The 24,835-nt window shown below is 47.0% G+C and overlaps 1 protein-coding gene and 1 pseudogene across 4 annotated transcripts in view; one reads left to right on the top strand and one right to left on the bottom strand.

The window, feature by feature from the left end:
* Window positions 1-24,835, bottom strand: part of SCAPER (S-phase cyclin A associated protein in the ER) — a 154,107-nt gene that overhangs the window by 41,635 nt on the left and 87,637 nt on the right. For all 4 annotated transcript variants that reach the window (XR_002826915.1, XM_014447709.2, XM_023746575.1 and 1 more), the window contains exons 23-24: window positions 8,728-8,843; window positions 2,807-2,930 (exon numbers count right to left, since the gene is read on the bottom strand). Coding sequence is in view for 3 of the 4 variants with exons in the window: in XM_014447709.2 (XP_014303195.1) it covers window positions 2,807-2,930; window positions 8,728-8,843 (240 nt within the window). In the remaining variant the exon portion in view is untranslated. The remainder of the gene's footprint in view (window positions 1-2,806; window positions 2,931-8,727; window positions 8,844-24,835) is intronic.
* On the top strand, window positions 7,086-7,500 carry LOC102427505 (annotated as a pseudogene).

Raw genomic sequence — 24,835 nt, 5'->3', positions numbered from 1 at the left:
CGCAGGAACAAGATGTCTGAGTAAATCACCACACGCCATCAGAAATGGTTTCCTGGAGTCTTTCCTCAGGCCCATCCTTGCTGAACACTGTGACTCTGTGTCCTATTCTAGAGGCAGTTCCCTCACAGCAGGTTTCTGGCACTGCGGTTACATCTACAGCTGTGCGTCAATACTGATCTGATTCATGGGAGCAGCTGCCGGCTTCCCCAAAGGCGGTGACGTGCTGTTCCCCATCCTCAAGGCCTCCCTGCGCGTGCTGCATCCCCACGAGGGCCGCAAGGTGCCAGATCATGGTCCGAGCGCGGGGCCCGTAGCGAATGGAGGGGACACAGGAAAACAGACCCGGGAGAGCCCGCCTCCAACGGTGGGCCCCTAGTTTTCTCTAAATTTCATCATTTCCTCCGTACGCAATCCCTGAGCTTAGCCCGTCCTTCCATATTTACTGGCTCCTTGAGGTGTAAAGTTGGGTAGTTTGAGACATGCAGGTCTTTATTGCTATAGACTTCCCTCCTAGCAATGCTTTCGCAGCATCCCATAGTTTGGGTGTATTATATTTCCATTTGACTCAGGTATGGTTTAATTTCTATTTTAATTTCTTGGCCCCATTTGTTTCTCATGAGTGTATTGTTTAATTTCCATGTATTTGTGAATTTCCCAGTTTTCATTCTGCCATTTATTTCTATTTTCATTCCACTGTGGTCAGAAAATACAGTTGGTGTGATATCAGCCTTCTTAAATGCACTGACGCATTTTGTGTTTCTGTGTGGATTTCTTTGGGTTCATCCTAGTTGGAGTCCATTGGACTTTTTGCATCTAGATATCCATTTCCTTCCCCAGACTGAGAAATTTTATGCTCTTATTTCTTTAAATACGCTTTCTGCCCTTCTCTCCCTCCCCCTCTCCCTCTCTCCCCTCCTCCTGTTGAGACTACCTTTATGCATGTATTGGTCGGGTGGTATTGCATAAGCCCTGTAAGCTTTTGTCACTCATTTTCACTCTTTTTTCGTTTAGTTCCGGTGACTGGGTAATTTCAAATGACTTGTCTCTAAGTTTACTGATTCTTTCCTCTGTAAGATCAAGTCTGCTCTTGAACTTGTCTGATTTTCCAGTTCAATTATTGTATTCTTCAGCCCCAAAATTTCTGTCTGATTCATTTTGAAAGGAGGAAACGAATACTGAGCCAATAAAATGAACTATTCTGTAAACCTTATTTGAATTTTCCAATCTTTTCACTCTTGTCCTTTTTCTGGTCTAAAATCCCACATTATATGTAACTGTCAGATCTTCTAAGTCTCCTCCAATCTGTGACAGTTCTCCGATCTTTCCTTGTCTTTCATGACATTGACACTTTTGAAAAGTATCCATCAGTTATTGCGTAGAATGCCCCTTACTTTGGGTTTGGAGACCTAGGTCTGACTCTTGGCTCTGTGATTTAAAACGATGTAGACCCTGGCAAGCCAACCCCTCTGGGACTCAAGTGTCCTTATCTGTAAAATGGGATAATAATACTGACTTTATGGTTTAAAAATTAAATGAGGCAATATATACATTAAAATGCCTGGAATACAAGGCCACACAACACTAAGTCTTTTCCCCTGGTCCCTGCTTTTTAACTATTTCTGATAGAATTTTGTGACAAAATGTCTTGCCCATATTTTAATGCCTTCTTTTATAGGTAAAACCGTATGTAATTTAGCCTCAAGTGATGAACCTGTGTCAGCACCATAAACAGCCACCGTTGTGTGTGCAACCAACAGTTCTATGTCTCCCTGTCAGGGTGCCTGCATATTGGGCTGCATCGTGCACTTTCTGAGTTTCAGCTGGAAACATGTGGGGACCCGTTTATTCACACGTACACGCATCCCCGATGCCCTGTGTGAGGGTCTTGGTGACAGTAATAGTCCTCGCTGACTTTATGGCTAGTGGGAGACGGGCTAGTAAAGGGGTCATTACAATTCAATGTGATTAGTTCTATGGGAGACGGATGCCGAGGCGAACGTCAGAAACCCTAGCTGGGCTTGGGGAAGGTTTCAGGAAGAAGGGGCCATTGTGTTCCAGCTCAGGTCTGCAGACTGTGTAGAAATTAACCAGATGGAGGAGGAAGGAGAGCAAAGGCATGCAGCTTAGAAAGAACTATTACAACTATGTGCTGAGTAGAAGGAAATCGGTTCTGAAGAATAAATCTCCCGCTGTGACTTACAGCGTGAGCGCGGGGCGTGCCAATACCCCAGGGACTCAGAAACCTCACCAGGAAATTTCTGGCCCAGGGCTGTGTTCTGGAGACATAAACCTTGGAATATTGCACTGAGCTGACCTGTTTCAACATCTGTGAACTGAAGTATAACTTAAGATTACAATCGGCTGCTTGTTCCCATTTCAAAAGTAAAACTGACAGAGGCATTACTTGCTTCAAAAAAAAAAAGTTAATGGCCGTCAAATATTCCTTTTTACGCTGGCCCGTCTGGTGAGCTGGCAGAGGTCTGCAGGCCTTCCCTGCTCTCCCTCCTGTAGCTCTCCCTCCTGGGGCCTCACAGGTTTGGCTTTGAGGCCAACGGACTCCAAACCCGTCTAACCATGTCAAGGTGTGGTCTCGGCAAGTGTTGCGGTGCATTACCTTCCCCTCCGAGCTCAGGGGAACCCAATACGAGATTTTCCAATGAAGAGGCTTCTCTGCTGGCCCGTCTGATTCTCCCATTCATCTCTACTTTGTTTCTCATCTGGAGAGCAGTGCATTCTTTTCCTTTTCTCCACAGGGAACACTTCTCAACCCGAACTACTTCCAACTCAAAGCAACAATATTACCTACCGTCAGCTGGTGTGTCAGGAGGTCCATCAGGAAGGTAATCTTGTTACTAAACAGAACGTCGGCGCAGTTTTCCGGGCAGTTGCTGCAGGTGAGGCTGTAAACGTTGATTGCGTTGCAGAGAGACCTAACGGGGAGAAAACACTCGCGTGAAACCTCAGCAGCTCTCCACACAATTAAAATACATACAATGACGGCACAAAGATCAGGCACGGACGGAACGCTCTAAAAAACAAGCCAAGTGTGAGGTGCAAGGCCCCCACTACACGTGAAAGGTTGTAACTTACACCCAAAGCCCCGTGTTCACGAGCACCGACGACAGGCCTCTTACTAATTCCTTATCTGCAGTAGGAGACCACGGAACACGCTCACCAGCGTATCTGATAATGTCTTCATAATCTAAGATCAGATAATACCCAGGAACTTTGGGTCCAAATGTCTTTGAATAACACCCAGAAAAAGGACCGGCCAAAGCGCCTGTTGCCTCTATTTAAAAAATTCTATTGGAGGTTTTTATTTTTCTTAATGATTTATGAGAATTCCCTCATTATAACTATAACAAAGGGTTAATATAGGTTCGTAATATTTTCTCCAGTTTACCTAATGCCTTTCATTTTACTTACATCATTTTTCAGGTATTTTTATGTATGAAAGCTACACAATTTTTTTCTTTAGAATTTCATTTTGTCTTCCCTTCCCTTTGTCCTTTAAAAACTTCTTCATTATGATACATTTGTATCCAGCCATTTGTATTCATTTTTCTTAAATTTTATCACCATATGTGGTAATTTTATGGTTTCATAATTCACTATCAAATCATTTAGAATTTACTTTGGCATGAGGCAGAAGCCTACATTTATTCCCCACATTAAAAACATTACTGAATAATCTACCTTCTCTCTACTGGTTTGAAAAGCCACCTTTATCATACTACACAGGATATACTCCCTGGCTCCTAGACTAAGTGATAACTGGCCAAGCACTGTGCCAGTATCATGTTGTTTGTGTGCTGTAGCTCCACAGTAAAATTAATGTATGAAACTGCAGATCCCTAAAGCCTTAAGAAGTGAGGTACTGCATTAGAATGACATGTGGAACTTTATAGCTTTATCATCGTATCCTATTTTCCCTTTGGTTTTGACCTATAATTTTATGGCCTTGGTTTTTAAATTTCTATTTCTCTGTTTCATTCCATTCAATCCCCAAAACTTGTCAAAAATCTTTTGTGGAATATCACAAGGCATAAACAGACACACAAACAGAAAAACGCAAACAACGCGTGGTGTGGGATTCTGTCCTCATCTAACGTGCTCTGTGCTTTCCATGGAAGGACACACTCAGCGGTAACCTGTGCAACGCCATGGGCCTCTCCATTCGCTTATGCTCACAAACTCTCCCAAGAAACTGCCACAAAGAAACTCCTTTCTGACGAGAAAAGAAGGGGCAACAATCGCAAGGTCAGGAAAGACCTGTCCACTCGGCTCTGTGTGAGGAGCACCTGTCTTAGAAAGGTCACTTCTGGGAGCCCAGCCTGGGTGGTCTGCCCGAGCCGCCCTGCCTGTAACCTAAGACTCCAAGGCCTGGAAGCAGTTTCTCTGACATCAGGCAGAAAGCCCAGATTTTAAAGTGTCTTCTCAGGGACGTTACAGTCTACTGTCCGTTCTGTCAGAAGTGATGTGCCTGGGCTGAGACAAAGGCTCTCTGCCCCCACTCATCAGGACACCACAGTGAGTCCCATGTCAGCTACGCCTTCTCCCTGAACAGCTTTCCTCTGAAAAGCAGAGGACAGGAAAGTCACCACAAAACCGGGTACTTCGGCCATAAGAACAGGAACACATTTAAATACGAAAAGGACAGTGCACCTCAGATACTGAGATGAGCACCTAAGACTTTATAAAACAGCTGAACAGAAAAGCCCAGGAAGTCGCAGCCAAGGCGGGTCCGCCAGGACAACGTCGTAAGCACGTGGCTTTCACGCAAGGCCGTCTGCAGCAGGTAAGACTTACCAGGAGACACTGTCCACCAAAACCCACCGTCTTACACTGATGTCAAGAGAACAGACATTTTAAAGCAACTGCCATGGGCGTTAAAAATCCAGAACCCCAATCACATTATAATTTTCCAAGCACCTTTGGTTTACATGAAGCATTTAATAAGTAGAATACAGTTTACCTGCATTATCATTCCTAAGTTATGTTTTGTCTTTGTAAAGCTCCAAACTAACTGGTATGGATACACTGGGTGCACCACGTGAGCTGGGCGGTCCTCCCAGAAGGGGCCTGGGGAAGGGCCGAGGGGCCCACCCTGCCACAGTCCCGCCTGCAGGGGAGGCGGGTTCCAGCTGCCCCACAGGCTCACCAGGACGCAGTCGTGCAGCTGGGCATTTTAAGTAATTTAATAGGCACGAGGAAGTCTCGTACTGCAGTTTTAATGTGTACTTCCTGATGATGTTGAGAGCTTTTCATATGCTTATGTGCCATCTGTGCATCTTCTTTGGTGAAGAATCTATTCAAATCTTTTGCACATTTATTAACTTTCAGTCTGTGATGGAACCGCAGCAGCTAAAACAGTTCCTGGTCATGGCAGCACTGAGCCCACACTGACTGGCAGGATGGAGGCACGATCCTCTCTCCCGCACCCACACGAGGTCACGTGGGAAGTTTGCAAACACGAAGGACAGCGTAGGATCTATCTCTGAGCTCATGTCTATACAAAGTAGAAAGACTCCAGTGTGTATTTTTGAACCAGTGAACCTCGAATGCTAAAACGACCTGGAGTCCTCACAGACGGCTACCAGAAGAGTGTGATCTGATTATGCTTATGAAGTTATTCGTCGCAGGAAGAAAAGTTTCCAGTGGAGTCTCATTTTCATCGTGTTCAATGGGTCTGCTGCAGCAAACAGATTTCAGATGTATAATACTGGTCAGAATAAAATATACTGAAAAAAGGAGAGAAAAATAGTACTTGACATGGAAAATGTATTTAAAAGAAGTTCTATATGTGGTCTTTCATATATGGGAATCTTTTAAAACTGTTATTATTTTATTTATAAAATTAGAAGATATTACATAGTACAATTATATGTGACAGAATTTGCTTGTTTCTCTGCAGTGGACATGAGACACCTGGTCAGTGTATGCTGTGGGTAAAGAGCACAATGCATATCGTGTTCTAAAATGTAACATTTTAATAATACCAAAATTAACTTTAAAATTAAACAGTTTTCATCATTATAAGGACACCACAGAGAAAGAAGTAAGAACTCTTCAACTAGATGAGTTATTTCAAGGGTTTTTGTTTAATTGGTGAATCTGGAACAATTGGAATAGGCAACTTAATTATTCCACAGAGACACATTCTGATTTTAGTTGGAAGATCATATATATTCTAAGCACCAACCTAACTAGCCTTTCTGTTCTTCCTAAAATTAACCTCCCCTTGAAATGTTATGTTTCAGAGATTATAATAATGGACTTAAAACTGTAGGGGAGCATAAAATTAAAACATTACTTTGAAACTCTAGTGTTGAACTCTGTTTTGTCTGATTACAAGGCAGTCATGGTCAGCATGCCTTCAGCTAGGTCTCAGCAGGACCTGGCCACGTAAGTGTGAATCCACATCAGCACGCCAGCTCTGGAGGAGACCCAGGTGGCTCGCAGTGCTGACCAGCAGGTTAAAGGCGACACGACGCATTTCTTTGCTTTAATCTCATTAGTGGCGCCGCAGCTGTCAACTGTGACCATCTCCGTGCAGCCTTTTCAGACATAAACCAAATGCCGCAATAAGTCAAATGGGAAGAGCATTTATCAATCACTATGGCTAATTAGCTTGCAAAACAGGTTTTTACTTTTATTGTGTAGGAGAACGCTATTTGCTTTTAGTAAGTCTTGATCTAAGAAGATATTTAAAATTATAGAATAATCCTGCCTACAAACGAGGACTTGTTTAACGCATGTTATTAACATGTGCCGGGGCCTTGGCATGGTGGATGTGAGGTGCATGTGGCTTCACTCCACAGCGTCCACATGCTCCTGATGGGCCGCCAGCCCAATGGCCCCTGACTCCGTCTCTGCCACCTGCTTTAGGTTCTAGAGGGCGTTTAAGGCAACAGGGAAACGCTGCAGTTCTTTCTCAGACTTCACTGCTAGTCTTCCTGGATCTTTCTGTCTCATACGTACAAGGAGTCTCAGTGGTTTGTGTTCACTTTCCCTTCTTGTAAGGACAACTCTTGTGGGTTAGAAAACGCACACAGATCTTTCCGCCATCGGTCCGTGCCGCCACAATGGTGCGCAGGAAGAGTGTCAACAATGCCAAAAAGAGAGGCAAGCACCAGGTTCTCATCAGGCCGTGCTCCAAAGTCCTCGTCCGGTTTCTGACTGTGATGATGAAGCATGGTTACATCGGCGAATGTGAAATTACTGATGACCACAGAGCTGGGAAAATTGTTGGGACCCTCACAGCAGGTTGAACAAGTGTGGAGTAATCAGCCCCGGATTTGATGTGCACCTCAAAGATCTAGAAAAATGGCAGAACGACTTGCTTCCGTCCCGGCAGTTTGGTTTCATTGTACTGACAACCTCAGCGGGCATCATGGACCATGAAGAAGCAAGACGAAAACACACAGGAGGGAAAATCCTGGGATTCTTTTTCTAGGGATGTAATACATATGTGGAAATAAAATGCCTCAAAGGAAAAAAGAAAGAAAGAAAGAAAATGCACACAGGCTGGAACTGCCCGGGTGGGCTCTGTGCACAGAAATGCCCGACCGAAGGGCACCCACACCTCTTTCATTCACCTCTACTTTGAGAGAACAGCAAACCCCAGACTCAGTACCAAAGAACTTCTGCACAGAAACGTCACCAAAGGCCACAGAAAGCAGACACAAATAAGCCAAGGTGGCAGGAAGTTCATGCCACACAGACAGCACTGTCCTGAACCAGGAAAGACGACTCCTGTCGCCTCACCTCTTAGGGCACTTCACAGTTCACAGGGACGCTCAGTGCATTCCAGCTGACCTGCACAACCAGCCGTGTGACCACGGGAGGAGACACGGCCACAGGGCTAAGGCACCGCCCAAATTCTCCCAGCGGGGAACTGGAGTCCAGCTTTGTCTGACGCTAGAGCTGGCGCTATTTCTGTTTTACCAAAACGTCTCTCAAGAAAAAGATAACATGGTTTGGGAATTTTTTTTTTCTGTTTTATCCCATGGACAAATGAAGCACTCACTTTTGTTGGGCTAACTAAATATTTAAAAGTTTTCTTCGTGATATAAATAAATTTTTATGAAAACTTCTCACTTAAACTCTGTGAGTACCCAGAAATTGTGCATGTTACAACTCAGGGATGCCAGACTTCTGAGGCAGAGCTCTGCTTCCACATCCCAGAGACCAAGGGGCTCTGGAGAGCAGGGGGCAGACCCAGGTCTCCGGCTGTGCAGGACCCTGATGGCCAAGAGCACTTTGCAGTCAAAGACCCAACTGCGCCTGCGTCCGTCCGAGCGACTGTCCGAGCGACGTGGCTGGGACTCTAGGTGACAGCAGTCTGGCCTCAGACGGTTTCCTGTGGCGAGGACTTGGCCTTCCTCCCTCGGGCTTTGTTCATGTGCTCACACCTTGTTCTGCAGGCAGCACAGGAAGCTGGCTTTCTCTACTGCTCTTCATTTTGGCTCCATTTCTGTCAGCAGTTACAACTGCCCAGGAGTTTACCAATTCCTCTTGATTTAGGGCTAGAGAAGGTCGTAGACCACAGAGATTTCCTTTTTATGGCTTCAGGCTCAATCTGCTTTTCTCCCTACAGGCAGTGTGAGCTTTTGCTCTTCAAGCCTGAACACACGTACCGTTTCCTCGTGGTCTCCCACATGGACACACAGGGCAGAAAGGACTCATAAACGGAAGGTGGAAGACAGATGAAGAGACTGTACTCACTTGGGAGGAATTCGTGAAACTGTGTTCACGTTCGCGGCTGGGACCACTCCTTGAAGAATGTGTTCAAGGGCTGTTAATCCGCCGGCAGCTTGAAATGCAATCTGATCGGCCACATTCTAGACAAGAACACAAACAGAAATTAGCTCAACTTCCCAGGCACAGAATGAGAACCACATGAAATATTTACTTGCAGTGGGACACATTCTGCTGGTTCAATTATTCTGCAAATATTTATTCAAGGCTAAGTAGGTCAAAAGTGGTGAGCACCAAGGACACGACTGCTGTCCCCCACGAAGCTTGAGATGTGGTGGGTGGGACAGCGCACATCCAGTGCCTATAAACAAGATGCTGTCGATGTGGTTAGTGCCTGGAGAAACGGGCACGCGCTTTAGGAGCACGAGGGGATGGCGGTCAGCACGGGTTCCGCTGACCACGTTGAGGCTGAAGTCAGGTGAGACAGGAGGGAAAGGAGCCAAGTGCTCCAGGCAGAGGGAGAACCATCTCATACAGAAGTTGTCACGAGACCCTGAAAAGGCAGATCATTCTGTAACAGTCATCACCACCCAACAAGGCAAGCTGCCTTCCACCAAGATTTCCTCTTCTAGAATTTTTCTTCAGTAATATCATCTAACATCTAACCACATAGCTATACCTTTTTTTTTTTAACCACTTCAGCCATTTTAGGAAGCATATTAAACCACTTTTGATTATTTCTGTGCATTTTCTGAATTGTTCACAGTGCTGGTGGGAAGAGGCTCCTCCAAGTTCTTGGCATCCCTCTGGCGTGCGGAAGGCAAGAGTGATCCTGGGGGCAGGTATGAGCTGTTCAGGCTGCACAGAGCCACTGCATCACATACGGACTGAGGAGGACAGCAACCCGTTATGGGCTGAATCGTGTCTTCCCTCCCAAACGCTTATGTTCAAGTCCCAACCCCTAGTCCCTCAGAACATAACTGTATCTGAGGATAAAGTCTTTTTTAAAAAAAATATATTTTATTGATTTTTCCACAGAGAGGAGGGGAGAGGGATAGAGAGTTAGAAACATTGATGAGAGAGAAACATAGATCAGCTGCCTCCTGCACACCCCCCACTGGGGATGTGCCCGCAACCATGGTACATGCCCTTGACCAGAATCGAACCTGGGACCCTTCAGTCCGCGGGCCGACGCTCTATCCACTGAGCCACACCGGTTAGGACGATAAAGTCTTTAAAGCAGTGACTAAGTTAAAGAGACGCTGTTAGGGTGGGTCCTACTCCAACAGGACCTGTGTTCTCACAGGGAGGGGAGCAGACACAGGGGGGCGCGTGCACAGAGAAGGCAGCCACTGACAGACCGAGCAGAGACGCCACGTGGCCCACGCTCTCAGGCCTCTGCACCGCACGCACCTCTCCGCCTCAGAGGGAACGATCCTCTTTCGCCCTCGGTGTCCCTACTGCGCCCGAGCTCCTGGGCGTCCTCACCAAAGCCTGGCGGCGAGGGCACAGTCTCAGGAAGTGCTCCACCTCTCCATGCTGCGGAGGCCGGGGTGGGGGGGGAGGGCAGCCCACGGACTGTCACGGGGTTTCCACGTGGAGACACAGGCAGTTACCCTCCGGTCTGGTCCCAGGACACACGCCCGATCCCTCTCTGGCATGAGCCTCGAACAAGAGCTCCTCACTGGAATGGAGTTTCATGCCCAAAGATGAAGGACATGTTCACCGTGAGCCTCCTTAGGAGCCGCGAGTCGAGCAGGGAGACAGGGACAGGTAAGGCTTCACACTGGAATGCAGTGCGACCGGGAATCACGTGCTTTCCAGCTAAAGCAAAGGCGCCTCGCCTCGGCCAGGCAGCGCTCCCACATGCGGCCTGCGCAGAGGGGACCCGCAGACTGCCTTCTGAGGCCTTTCCCACGCGGAGAGCGGCCAGCACGGCACGGGGAGGGCTGAGTGAAAGCAGACGCTCAATGTATACATCTCGCCTCCAAAACAAAACAAAACAAACCTCAAAGCTTTCATGCGGCTCCAGCAACATGGACGTGACCTCTTGAAAACTTAAGACACAGGCCCTCCAAGACATTAAGCAGGAAAAAAATCAGCCAATTTCAGGAGAGAAAGGCCATTCAAAGCCAGCCTTTTATTAATGTACTACTGAAAACTTAACATTTGCAGCTTTTCAAAGAAATAAAGCAAATAGCAAAATCAACTGTGAAATAAAACCTCACACATCGTCTGCCCCTGCAGCCGAGAGGGCTCTGGTGTGGGGAACGTGGGGTTAGAGATGCAACGAGCCACCCCACCCCTGGGCTCCCCGGTTCGCGGCCGGACAGAAACACTGCACAGTCCCCACCTCAGGGCCAACAGATGGACGGGGACTCAACAACAGGCGAACAAGTGAAAAGATTTCTCAGCAACGATGTCCTGTGAGGTGAGGCCGATGAGCAGGAGACACAGGCCTGTGAGCACGACAGGGAACCCCATCCCCTGTCTGCACAGGCGGACGCACAGTGCTCTACGTCCTGTGACGCTTCCACCTCAGGGGACAGAGAGGGAAAAGCAAGTGGGCTCCATGATGAGTTGTCCAAATGTTAAGTTAAACCACCTTCTTAAGCGTGTGGCATTGAATAGTCTACATGCAAAAGAGAGAAAAGGAGAAAAGGAGAAAGGGGACATCACTTCACAGCCCAGGAGGAAAGGGAGCGCTGGCCCTGTGCTTCCCTTCCCGTCTATCGCACCCCAGACGTCTCCTGCCCATCACTGCTCTCTCTCTGCCTGGATGCCTGAATGCTCCCAGGAGTCAGGATGCGCCTCAAATGCGTCGCCTTGTGCGTGTCCCCCTCCCGTGAGTGGCTAGGAAAAAAGCAAGTACGCTAAGAACGCTGAACCACAGTTATTCTCCCCACCCACACTGCCACCTGCTCAGCCTTCTCAGCGTGTCATGGTCACATGCCCTCAGTCCTGTGAGACCCGACTCCTTCCCGACCCCTCAGCCAGTCAGGTCTCTGCATGAAACTGCCCGTCCCAACGCCCTCCCCACTTCCTACTCATCCAGACGCGTGTGTGTCCACGCCCCGCACTGGAAGGCCCCACTCCCCTCTGCGTCCTCCCCGAGGGCAAGCTCAGGACGCACATGGCCCAGGCGCCCAGCAGGCTGCTCCAGGAATGAGAAGATCTCCTCTGGAAAGGGGACCTTTCCTTCCTCCTCCTACCCTTTTCCAAACACTCTGCACTCAGGCCCGTGAAACGGGAGCTTCCATAAGGGCGTCACCATTCGTATTCGAGTGAGGAAAACACCTCTGCAGGGAAATGTGTGGCTTCGCTAGGTCCCTGGCAGAACATGACAGCTCTGCCTTCCACCCCGTGACACTGACACTGACTAACAGGATTAGCAGCCGCACCCCAATAACCCAGCTCAGCTACCGGCCAGCACAGAATGACAGCTCCACTCTCCACTGCACGTCCTGGGCACCCATTCAATTATGAACTGGAGTGACTGTTATTGCCTCTTCCAATCAAGAGAGGCAGCTGTTACTCTGTGGTGGCCCAGAGGCTGTGGCCTTTGTGCCTGGCTTCCCTGCAGACGTAACTGCGCTTTGTGATGAGGGAGGAGGCCCCCAGCCCGTTGGCGGCGGCAGACGGGGAAGAGGGCAGGTTCCGCAGCAGGAGAGGAGGGATCTGTTCCGAGCGTCTGGTGGCACCTTAAGGCCTGTTTGGAGATCGAGTTGGTTTTAGCAAATCTGTAAGTTCAGAACTGAGATGAGACGATCCAGGAGTGAATGTTTTTATGGTTGGTTTTCCCACGTGGGAAACCCTCCTAACACTTACAGGACCTCGTCTCTACAAGTCTGCTCTCTTCACCTGCTGTCAGCCTACGAGAAGCAAGCAGCGCAGGCTGACTGCTCTGTCGATGGCTTTCCCACCATCTACACACAGTCTGGCCTCCGCTTTTAAGCTGCAGACACTCGCACTTGGAAGGACTCAGGTCCCGGGGTCAAGGATGTCACAGGACATTATCAACTCGTGGGAATGTGGTTCCCCAGAGTCAAGTCATAACCCAGTTTGCAGGCTTAGGAATAAGGTACGTGGGGCTGAGGGAGGCGGGAAAGGCTTTCTCAGGAGGAGAGGGCAGCCCTTGCGATGCTGACCAGAACGCAGGCCCTTTGGAAGGCTGCCCTGAGGGAGCTGCTGGTCCGTGTGGACCTGTTTGGACTGAGAGAAGGCAGAGCGGGGGGGGGGGGGGGGGACACAGACCTACATGCTGGTTCCTTCTCTTTAAGCCATTATGCGGCAGGTGACCCAAGGCCCATGTACAGTTAACACAATAGAATGCACAGTCAATGTATTTTGATCTCCGCCATCCTCAGGCTCCACAAAGCTGCCCTGTGGTGGCCAGGCGGGCACTCAGCAGGGGTGGGAACCTCTTTTCTGCCCAGGGCCTTTTGAATACTTATGACATCATTCTTGGGCCATACAAAATGTTCAACTTAAAAATTAGTCTGCTATATTTGGTCAAACATTTACTCACCCCTAATGCCTTGGCAGGGCCAGACCAAGTGATTTCTCAGGCCGTATACGGCCCTCGGGCCAGATGTTCCCACCCCTGACTTAGAGCGAGAGAGTGAGAGTGAGAGAAAGAGAGAGAGAAACGCAGTGTGTGAGACAAGTACACGCTGAGGGGCGCGCTAGGAGCCGCGTGCAGCTGAGGAAGTGGATCCTGCGACAGTTCTTCAGGACACAATGAGTGCAACATGGAGGGTTTCTATCAGATTAAAAGACAAAGGACCTTCAACTTCTTCATTCTCCCCCTTCCCCCACTTGCTGGCCATGGGTTACGGGTTACGCAGCCTGGAGGGTCTCACACAGCAGTGCCCTTTCCTCCTTGTTCCTGCATATTCTAAAGTTGGGCCATGAGACCCAGGAGAAGGCGTTTCAGGCAGGACACGCTGGGGCCAAAAGCCAGCACCACGGACAGATCCCGGTGGGTCCAGGCTCCCAGGGCAGCACCCAGCTCAGAGGCCCCTCTCCTCCAGCACTGCTCCCCTCCCTCAGAGCCCAGGCAGTTCTGGATCGAGTCCTCAGTTAGTTAACTGTAAACCCCATTGTACTGATTATCTCGTTGCTAGTTTACGAAGTGCACGGCGTGAGCTCTCTGACAGCTGGGATTACACTGACACAGGGTCGAGCAAAAACTAGGTGCTCAATAAGTAGTTGCTGAATCAAAGAATAAAAGTGCATTCTATTTCCTGGGGGTTCTAACATCAGAAATTCTCTTGTTTTAAATTCCTCTTTCTTTGAAAACACCCATAGTTGTAGCTATATCCTGACTGGATGCTGTGCAAGCCATTAACGATCAAGTCCTTGAGCACATGCCGCCTACTGCCCACCGCGCTTAACACTGTCACTCACGCATTCAGCAACCATCAAGCGACCACAACGCCGCCGCAGGTGCTGGGACAGACCGCACAGAGGTACGCACCTTCACGGAGTTCACGGCCTAGCCTTCCCGTGTGGTACAGTTCCCACTCACAAACGTGGACGGATTGTAAACTCGGTGAGAATAAGGCTATCACCTACTACTCAGTTCTCGCTGGTGAATGCTCTGGTCAGAAAGGAGCTCTAAAACGAAGTTTATTGATTGAAGTTAAGCAAAGCATAAGAGTAACTTTTTTATGTAATACATCCGAGTGATCAGAGGAGCCAACCCTGCACAGTTACACCCCAGTAACCTTTATGTCCCGTGTGACAGGCAGGCATCACATGAACGACACAAAGTACAGAGACCGCAGAGCCACACAGACGCTCTAGGGTTTGCCTCACTCCTCGTCTGAATCAGGTAAGAGCATCTTTAAAACTTGTTTCTCTAAAGAGCCCCCTACGGAGTGGAGTGAGCTGCCTAACGTGCCCCCAGACACGAGTCTACCCGCCAGCCTGTTTATCACGGGGCCTGACGGTAAGGCTGCTCATGTATTATTCACACGGACATTACACAGTTTACTACTTGTCCACAGAGATTTTAATTCAGAAAATGCTATGTGCCAGCCAGAGTTCAGTGTAAATTACACGGATAAAAAAATCATTTCATGTCTTTCTGACAAGTGATTTACATAATATTTCTATTCATCAAAATGGCCTATTAGTGAATAACATAACTTGTCACTCACACAGACTTTTCTATTCTGAAAAAAGTACTAACGCTTTGTGACCAACTATATTTTCTTATAATTGTCTAAATTGATGAAAAATAATTTAGGTCAAGAAGTGTGAGTTGAATACACATACTCCAAACTACCAGAGAGAGACTCACCCAGGCTACATATTCCAATCTGTGGAGAGATCTCTCTGTGACCACCACACAACCACCAGTCGAGTCACTGATAGTGAGCCATTCAAAAGACTGCAGATTTAAATTCTGTCAAGAAAGCAATAGTTGCTCTCCAAATAATACTCATTTTTAAGTTTTATACTTAGAAAGAAAACGAGTAAAATGATATTTTCAAATGACTCATATAAGCATATAAAGTCATAGTAAGTTGTGAAAAGCTGGACGGTACAGAGAAATAAATGGTTGAAACACACACACACACACACAATGTGAACCTTTGATTTTTATACTGAGACAAGGTAGGAAACAGGTGTTTCAATCCTAAGTGTAAATGTTAACAAATGTATGGGATGGGGATTAGGGAATAATGACCAAGTGGGCAGGTTCTTTTTGGGGTGATGAAAATGTTTTAAAATTGATTACAGTGACGGTTGCAAAACTCTGTGAATATCCCCCCAAAAAAGTGAATTATACACTTTAAATGGATGGATTTTATGTTATGTGTTTATATCTCAATAAAGCATTTTAAAATGTTAAGAAAATGGTTTAATTAAAAAACACAACTTGTCCTGGATGGTGTGGCTCAGCGTTTGGAGCACTGACCCACACACCGAAGGGTCACATGTTTGGTTCCTGGTCGAGGGCACACACCTAGGTTGCGGGTTCAGTCCTCAGTCGGGACACCTATGGGAGGCAACCAATCAATAGTTCTCTCTTACAGTGATGTTTCTCCCTTCCTCTCTCTTCAAGCAATAAAATAATTTTTAAAAATCGTATTTAAAAACACAAATTACTGAAGTATTTTATAAAAATATTTTCTACTTTACAAAAGGTTCAGACTCAGTTGACAGGACCAGAGTTCTAAAGTCTTAAGTAATAGATCAGAATTACATATTTGCACAAAATGAGGAAACCTTGGTATCAGACAAAAGTCCGATTCCAGGTTCTGATGTGGACACAGTTCTCTCTCTCTCAGAAGCCAGTACATTTCCAAGATGCAGACCAGGAAGTGCTGGGGGTCTGGTGTCAGGACAGTCATTGATTACTTTATGGAACTCTGATATAGAGCCAACAAGTAATCAACCAATTCAAAATTTATGTACTTCAGAAAATGTGAAATGTAAACAACCCCTCAGGACCCAAATTCCAAAGATAATTAAGCTACTCAGGGACTCCTTCCTTCCTGCGTTCCGTAAACACTCGTGGGCATCATCCGATGGGAGTTGGAGGCGAGTCTGTTAGGAAGACAAAGGACTCAGAGGGAGGTGTCACGGCAGTGCGGTCGGAGGGCTCTGAGAGCACAGAGGAGGAGGAATTGCTGTGCACTTATTTTTAAAAAGAAAACACATGCGTTATATATGGGGAAACAACGACAGCAGGTTAACCATGTATGCTGAAGAGGAGGATATACTTTCTACTTCAGTGTCTCAGTCACCAAAAAAAAGTGCATAAATCAACTATCAAAACCCCCAATTGCTGTGTGTGCTTAGGGTGAATTCACTTACCCTCTCCCACCTCACTTACCTCACATATGCTATCAATTCCTGACTCTCATAAGACTGAAATGACTGTCCAGACTTAAATAAGACCCTGTCATCTCCAATAGGGTTTGAAATTCCTTCAAAACAGCAGTACAATGAGCTTTATACAAATCTTACTTATCTTAATGGCCCAATTATTTAAATACAGACTTTACCAGCAAATCTGTAAAGATTTCACAGCTTAGCAAGACAACATGCAGCAACATACTGTGCATGCTTTGTTGTTACAGTAAAAGAGAGAAAAGCTCAGGCCTGAAACAGCCGTGCACACCAGCTGTGCCGTGTGCAGACCACGAGCCCACCTGTGAGGACAGAGCCGTGAGCGAGGCTGGGAACCAGTGTCCACAGGGGGAGGTACATGCCGGACAGAGCTGTGCGCGAAGGCTCAGACTGGACCTTGTCCTATGAGGGGTCAAGTGCCCTCACAGCCCAAAGAAGAGAGACCATTACTCCGGGGAGGTCTTTTCATTTGGATTACCAGGTGTGTGTGTGTGTGTTTTTGGTTTTCTTTGTGTGTTTTTTTTCTTTATGAATCCATTAGAAACAAGACCAACATATATCTAAGTGAATACTTTTAAAATATATTCACTTATTATTTATAACTTACTGCATAACTATTATTCCCTCTGTACCTAGGTTGAATTTATTTATTGGTAAAATTGGATTTTCTACATGTACTTAGAAAATAGGTATTCCCTATCTAGGTGTCTATTTTCATTAACTGCTATTAGAATTTTACCGTTAATGATTTTCAAGGCTACATCAAGTAATTTCATCTTTGCCTCAGAACATCATTGGCCTGATGTATGATTTATCTGATTTTGAATCCTTCATCTAGAATGAAAACTATGACATTATTCCTGTACAGTAATTTCAATTCACAGGAATAGCAACCTAACGAAAAACTCGTCTTTCCTGAAGGCTTATCTTACCATTCATATCTTAAGGCCCTTAGCATATTTTAAACCCATTTATATATCCTCCTCCTATTTTATCATGAACTAAAGGGTTAGTTTTTCTTCCTTTTCCCTTTTTTTAAAAAAATAAAAAATAAAATTGTAGTTTTCAACACTGTCAATGGTTAATGAGACAAACGGATGCATTTTTACAATTTCCAGGCTCACTGCTTTCACATGCCCATGCCTGTCCACTGGACTCACTTTCTTCTTGCTGCCGTCTACCTGTTCATTGTTCTTTCGGTGAGGGCCTGTTGTGGTCCTATTTCTTTACCTTTGAATGTCTGAAATGTTTTCCTTTTGCCTGAATTCTTGACTCATGTTTCACTGGGCACACACTCCTGGTCGACATCACACGTTCTGAAGACCCTGCTGTGCTCTCTGGGACACCTCTTACTCCTGACAAGAGTTTGCTATCGGAAAACTGAACTCTGTAGATCGTCGTCTCTACTCTTAAACACTTCCTTCTCTTTGATCTTCTGAGGTTTCACTATGATATCAATTCATGTCTTTCTTCAATTCTCGAGAATTCTCAGGAGTTGGTGTCAAACACTAACTCCACTTTTCTCTGCATTCCCTCCTCCTGGAACTCCCAAATAAATGCATGGAACGAACCCCGAAGTCTACATTCTATGGTTCTTAACCGTTCTTTCACTCTTCCCACCTGTTTTTCTGCTGTCTGTTTTAAATATATCCCTTAATATTAATTCTCAAGCTATTAATTCTCTCTCCACCTACTTGCAGTCTCTATTAAATATTGTTGAGTTTATTTTTAATTTCAAAAACCATATTTATTCCTAGATTTTAGTTCTTTCCATATAACCTATTATTTTCTCTGCCTATTTTTCATGCTTTCCTGCTGTTTTTAAATGGACATTTTCATCTATCTCCTGAAGTATATGAAATATATTTCTTTAAAAATCTTTCTCAGATGATTTTATAAAATTTTATCTGCTATAAATTCTTATTCTGTTTTTAAACATTGTCTCATGGCCGTCTTTCCCAGCATCTGACTTAGTGACGCCTGCAGTTTTGGTTCACAGCACATCTGGAGCTAGAGGTGCTCTGTCCTACACCGTCTGTCCCTCCATGCCCCTTCTCGCAGCTTCGTGTTTGCTTCCCTGGTCACTCCAGCCACGCACATGGCTCAGAGGCGGAGCTCCAGCAGGAACACGGGGACATTTCAGACCCAGCTGCGGAGCCGGCAGGTGACGGGGACCTGCCGACCTGGGCTCTGCTCCTCCAGGCCTGGAGCTTCCGGGCGTGGCTGGCAGTTCCCACTGAACCTCCGCTTAGGAGTGGACCCCAGGTCCTGAACCTGGCTTCCTACGGGCACCTGGCCCCCTTAGTCCGCAGGCGCCCAGTCCTGGTCACCAGAGCACCTGTGGTCGGGGAGCGGCACAGCACGCGGCTTCTGCCCTTTTCACCACTTTGAGGTCCTCTCCGTCCCATCTCGGGGCCACAGAAATCCCAACGTTGTTTCTAACCTGGCTATATCCTTAGTTTTCTTTTAAAATACTTTTTACTACCGTTAAGTCCTTGAAGCAGCATGACCGTCTCCCCAGCTGACGCGACGGCTCTTCTGATTCTCACCGTCACTCTCACCGCATTCATCTTTGCCTCTGAAGGCTCCTGTTCCTCTGCCAGAATCGGGGTCAGTAAACTTTTCCTTGGGGACCAGATAGTGAAGATTTTAGGTTTCCAGGCTGAGAGGCAAAGCCCAGGCTGTGATGTGACTGCAGCCATCAATCAACGCAAAGGCCATTCTGTTTGCAGGCCATTAAAAGCATGGCAGTGGGCCAGCCGTGTCCAGCGCTGTAGTTTGTCAATCTCTGCAGTAAATATTGCTCCTCCTCGGGGTTCTCTCCTCTGGTCTATCCTCTCCTCACTCCATAGACTGTTATCATTTCTACTGTTTTCCTGGCTGCAGCTAAGCTGAAGATCCCAAACCTGCTTCTCAGCCCAGGTGTCTAAGCCCCATGTCTTCATGGCTAACTTTCTACCAAGAGCTCATGCACCATTTGGATGTCCCACAAGCCTGTCAACGGAATTTGTTATTTTTCTCTTTTGTAAACCTGATCCGAAAGTCACCATCATCCATTCCATTTTTATCCTGTTTTCCTCACTGGGCTGGAAAAACACTCCCTAAAACAAGGTGTCTTGCTCAGACTGAAACACGGCTTTGCAGTTATGGCTACAAGAGTGTGCGAGGACGTCCCACGCTCCCGACAGCCACTCCGGGTACACGTGCAGGCAAGCACGAGGCGGCGGACGAAGGCCCGTCTGCTCGGTCGGGGCACCGCGTGATTAATGCCATGGACTCTGGCATCAAAGTGCTTTCGAAGCCTGTCCGCCAGGGACTGGCTGTGGAACGAACCTCGGACAAGTGTCTCAGCTCACTCATTTGTAAAACGGGGCTGAGGAAAGCAACAGGTTACCGGAAGGGTTAGGTGTGTGGATCTACGTGAGGAACTCGGGACGGGGACCGGCACAGAATGAGTGTTCACGCTGACGATCCGCCTGCACTGCTTTCTCGCGTTCCCAGTCTCCTGGCTCTGAGCAGGGGCGGCCGTCGGCACACAGAGCGCTGCTGGCCTATCTGTGACCTTTAGTGACGTCACTGAGTGCGGACGGCTGTGTCCACGCTCTTCGCCCAGCAGATGCCTGCTCCCTGGCCCCGGGCGCGGCAGGAAAACGCCGGCCTGCACATTACCCGGAGCCACGGCACCAGCTCTGCTGACAGAGCGAGCAGAGCACCAGCTCTCCCGCCTGCCACCCTCCAGGCACCAGCACCAGCTCTCCCGCCGGCCACCCTCCAGGCACCAGCACCAGCTCTCCCGCCTGCCACCCTCCAGGCACCGTGGGTCTCCTTGTCCTCATTCCAAGTCTTACTGACCCGCGAGCTTTGGTCTAACTTCTGTAAAAAGAGGTACTCAGAGGGCAGATAGAGTGGAAAAGGTTCTCTGGAAACCACGAAGCAGTCTGCAAATACAGGCATTAGTCCTATTGCTATTACAGGGCTGGAGAACAGAGCATCTGTTCGAAGTTCCCACCAACTTCTACGCTTCTGCTTGCTGAAAACTGCCTATCGCACAGTCTGCTTTTCTAGCATTGTGATTTGTGGCAAACAGAGGAAAACATTTATGCTCTCTGTGAACGACGGAGGCATTTCTTCAAATACCACACGGCCGGGCCGGGCTCTCCAGTCAATGATCAGACGCCTCGGCCGTGACTCTTCCAGCAGGAGGGGCTCCCGGGTGGCTCAGGCCACCACTGAGGGTCAACCAGCCTCCGGACAGTCCCACCCAGAAAACAGTCCTGCCACTCTCCCTTCTCTCCCAGATCCCAGACTGGGGAGCGGGGAGAACCCTCAGGACCCTGCTTCCTGGAGAAGGACGGGGAGGGGCCCTGAGGGAAGGGCAGCCCGGGAAGAAGCGGAGGCGTCTCATTTCCATGCTGCTCTCCCCGTCAGAGACGGCTGCACTACCAATAAGATGAACAGACGACAAGTCATCAAGCCCATTCAGGTGATTTCCCCATCACTGCTTTCCTTTGTTTACCTTTATTTTTCTCTTAACTGTGCAGGTGAACGTTGACTTTTCATTCACCGATTTATCTATCGCTCTTCATTTTCCCAGTAAGTTTCTTGAGGGCCTGCCCCACTCACCGTACCCGCTAAGGCCCCAAGGACTGAATTAATCCTAGGTTTTCTAAAGGAAACGCCTGGTGAAGGGAACAGCAGACACAGAGAAGCAGAGGACGTGGGGCCTAGACAGGAGCCAGCTCACAGGCAGGGCAGAACGGACAGCGGTGCAGGCGGGACGGGGACCCGTTCTCACCAACAGCGAGACCGCCCTCGGGAGGCGGGAGGCAGGAGGCCATGAACGCTGGGGGTGTCGAGCAGGAAGGTTGTGTCCTAAATTAAATGACTCAACGTTTATGCAGCACCTACCTAGGTACGCACACATCTTAAGCAATATTACATTCATTTACAGACTCCCCTCCGCTCCTGCTCAATAACAGACTGTGTGAAGCCCTGGAACTGAGAGACAGGCTTCACTTGGCCAAGAGCTAACGACCACAGTGCCAGCACAGGGCACTCCTGCTTCCTAAGAGCTCTCTGCGAACCTGTCAGCACTCTCTCCTGACCTGCCCTGGAGCTGCGGGGAGAGACTCTCACCAGGAAACAGCCTACCCACGAGTTCCCACATCTCACTCTGGAAGAGCAACGTTATCACTTCCGATGCTGGGATGGCGTCTTCTCAGCCTCAGCCATCATCTATAAAACACATTTTTTGAAAATATAATTGAGAGCAATACATGGCAACGAGTACACAAATTCCGTGCCATTCATCTTCTCATGCTGCAAGTGGTCACTACAGTGAGCAGGCCTGACACTCTGGAGATTAAAATATAAACGCTGAGCTCGCCTCCGTTCTGTTGAGGCCAACCATTTCTGACAGTCTCTGCAACGTGATAAATACCGTCTGTCCACAGTTCCCCTGTATTTGAAAGTTACGACAAACATTTTGCTGAAATGTAAACAACTGACATCATGACTGGTGAGGCAGTGGGCTGCAAATTTATCTAAAATCAAGAAAACAAAGATCTTGTTTGACACTAGATAAACCATTAGTGGTCACCAGGGGAGCAGCTTTGGGAGGTCATACTGTTGTTTGTCATCAGTCTTCAAAGCATATGCACCAAAGATACTGTTGCAACGTAGTCGAGGCAAAAATAAGTAATATGAGAGACAAAAGAATTAGAAACCTGTAGAAAAAAGGGCAACATTTTCTCTTTAAAGGACAATTTCTAATTGGAACAGAATTTTAAAATATGTTAACCTTAACTTCTGTGTGTTTTTTTTTTTTTTTGCAATTATTTTAAGTGGCAAAGTTTGGAATAAAACGTATCACTCCAATCCCATTCTTTCATGTCCTCAACTCTATGGGACGTGACTGCCATGGCCTCTTTGCACAGCTTTCCTGAAAAGGTGCACAATCGTTTATTCAAGTCCAGTCCGGGTCTTTGGAAGACGTGAAGTTATCTTTTAATTAAGAAGGCACTGCAGAACAAATTCTATTACTTTATAATTATAAATTATACAATTAAATTACTTTATATTTATAAATTATTATGTTAGAATCTTGCTGGCTGAATTTTTATGACAGTCTGTAACTGTTCACAGTTCCTACAGTTGTATTCCTGGGCCTCATACACTGGGAGCTTAATGATGACTTGTGACATGAAGGACAGATAAATTAATTTATTAATTTCTACATATGTAAATAAGTGATTACAAAATGGAAGGGAAGTCATTTTGGAACATGGCAACAAATATATTAAATCAGAGGACCTGGTTTCTTACAGTCCATAATAAATATCAATTACATTATTTTATACATTTTCTATGAGGCAATGCATTCTAACTACACTATATGAGAAATTAAAGTCTTAATTTTTTCCATTGAATTTACTATGACCTCCTTTGTCATTCTGCCAACATTCTGATTAGGTAAAATACATCGCAAAGACCTTTTCTGAAGATTGGAGAAGGCAGACAGTTCTACTATACAAATGAAAATAAGAATCTGTTTTATTTTGAACATTGTCAGCTAAAATAAAAACTGACCTAGCTTCAATCATATTATATCATTACATTTTACGTCAAAACCCACTAGATTCACTCTGTGAAACACCCAATTACAAAATCAGAGACAAAAGCATGAATCTGTATACCTAGCTTAGCTCTTGCCACCGGTAGCTCAGTGTTGTTTCTCAGAGCTCTGGTAAGCCCTCTACAGTTTCTTCTAAAACTACCGGGCCTGCCCCCGCACACCCCCACCAGGACAAGAGAAAGCTCGGCAATTCCAGTCAGTCACAGCCTCATGCTACCGTATTCCTGGACCCGGGTGCACCTGCTGCCTCCCAGGTGGAGCGAGCCTTGGGGCTTTATCTGACGTTTCTGCGTGCCTCCGCCTCTGCCTCCCGTTAGGATGCTCAGCTCCATTTCTACACCTATGACCCCAAACAGACTGGAACAGCTTCATGTAAATACTTTACAGTCTTAGTTGGCTCACCCTGAGACCAGATTATTTTAACTCTTCTCACCAGCTCTGTCCTGGCCCAGCAGTCCAGAACCACACCTCATGGGTGACTTTGGCTTTAACCTCCCGTGTGCAGGTGAACATTCTAGCTACCATCTTATGAAAGGAAGTCCACACCTTCATGAACCATCTACTGACTTAGTCTAGTAGGCTTTATAGGCAGAAACGCCTTCATAACACAGTCTATGAAGCTGTGCATTATGGCCTATTTCTCATTCTCAAAGAAAGTAGAATAGTGTATCTTAGACCTTTTTATAAAAAACCTTCTATACATACAAACACCATTAGCTTTCTCTTTATCCTTTTCCTGGTTGACTGAACAATCTCATCCATTCATTAATTTTGTGGTTTCTTCAGTAAGCCTTTACTGAGTACCTAGGAGTATGTCAGACTCCGGGCTTACTGCTAGGGACAGACACAAAAGGATCCTCAAGACTCCACAATCCGACGAGAAGGCAAACTAGCAAATGAACTGTTTGGCAGAGCAATGCCTCTCAACCCTGGCTCCAAATTACTGGTGGAGGATTTTAGCTAGGCAGTCTGTGGAGGTCCCAAAGCAGCTTTTTCTTTTTTAATTTTTATATTTAAAAAAATGTAAAGCGCAACAAAAAAGGAGACAGAATCACGCAGTCATCCGTGTTTACTTTCTAAAAACCGTAAGTAATGCCGAGGCACAGGGTGGACGCAGACAACATCCTAACCGACAGCAGATGCAGGGAAGGGAACCACGAGCCGTGGGTGCAGAGGAAGGGCGGCCGTCCGAGGAGACGGGACAGTGAGTGAGAAGGGTGGCTGCTCAGGAAGCCCTCGAGGACAGGACACACACGGGCCCTTTAATAATGGAATTTCCCATCTTTTACTCTGCCACAGAGATTTCTAGTCAGAAAAACAGGGACCTAGTGCGTTTTCACTGCTACAGCCCTTCCCCCTCCAGCCGTCCTTCCCACGGCTTGGCTGGGATTCCGTGTGCAGAGGTGACCACAGCCCTGTCCTTCGCCACTCGGCTGAGTGCACTTCACCCTAAACTAGGAGGAACCTCAAAAGACAAGCAAAGAAGAGTGGCTCCCCAAAGGCTGGATGCAACATGCATTTTGTAATTCTCCTCAAATGTGTCCTGCACAAACCCTCATGCATGTGCTCAGCGAGACCTGCAGGTCATTTTTATTCCACAGAGTTTGCTGTTCACTAATATTTTCCGGTCAGACT

Source organism: Myotis lucifugus, unplaced genomic scaffold, assembly GCF_000147115.1.
Source record: "Myotis lucifugus unplaced genomic scaffold, Myoluc2.0 scaffold_698, whole genome shotgun sequence".
Lineage (NCBI taxonomy): Eukaryota > Metazoa > Chordata > Mammalia > Chiroptera > Vespertilionidae > Myotis > Myotis lucifugus.
The sequence above is the reverse complement of the archived record's forward strand: the minus strand, read 5'-3'. Positions and strand labels throughout refer to the sequence as shown.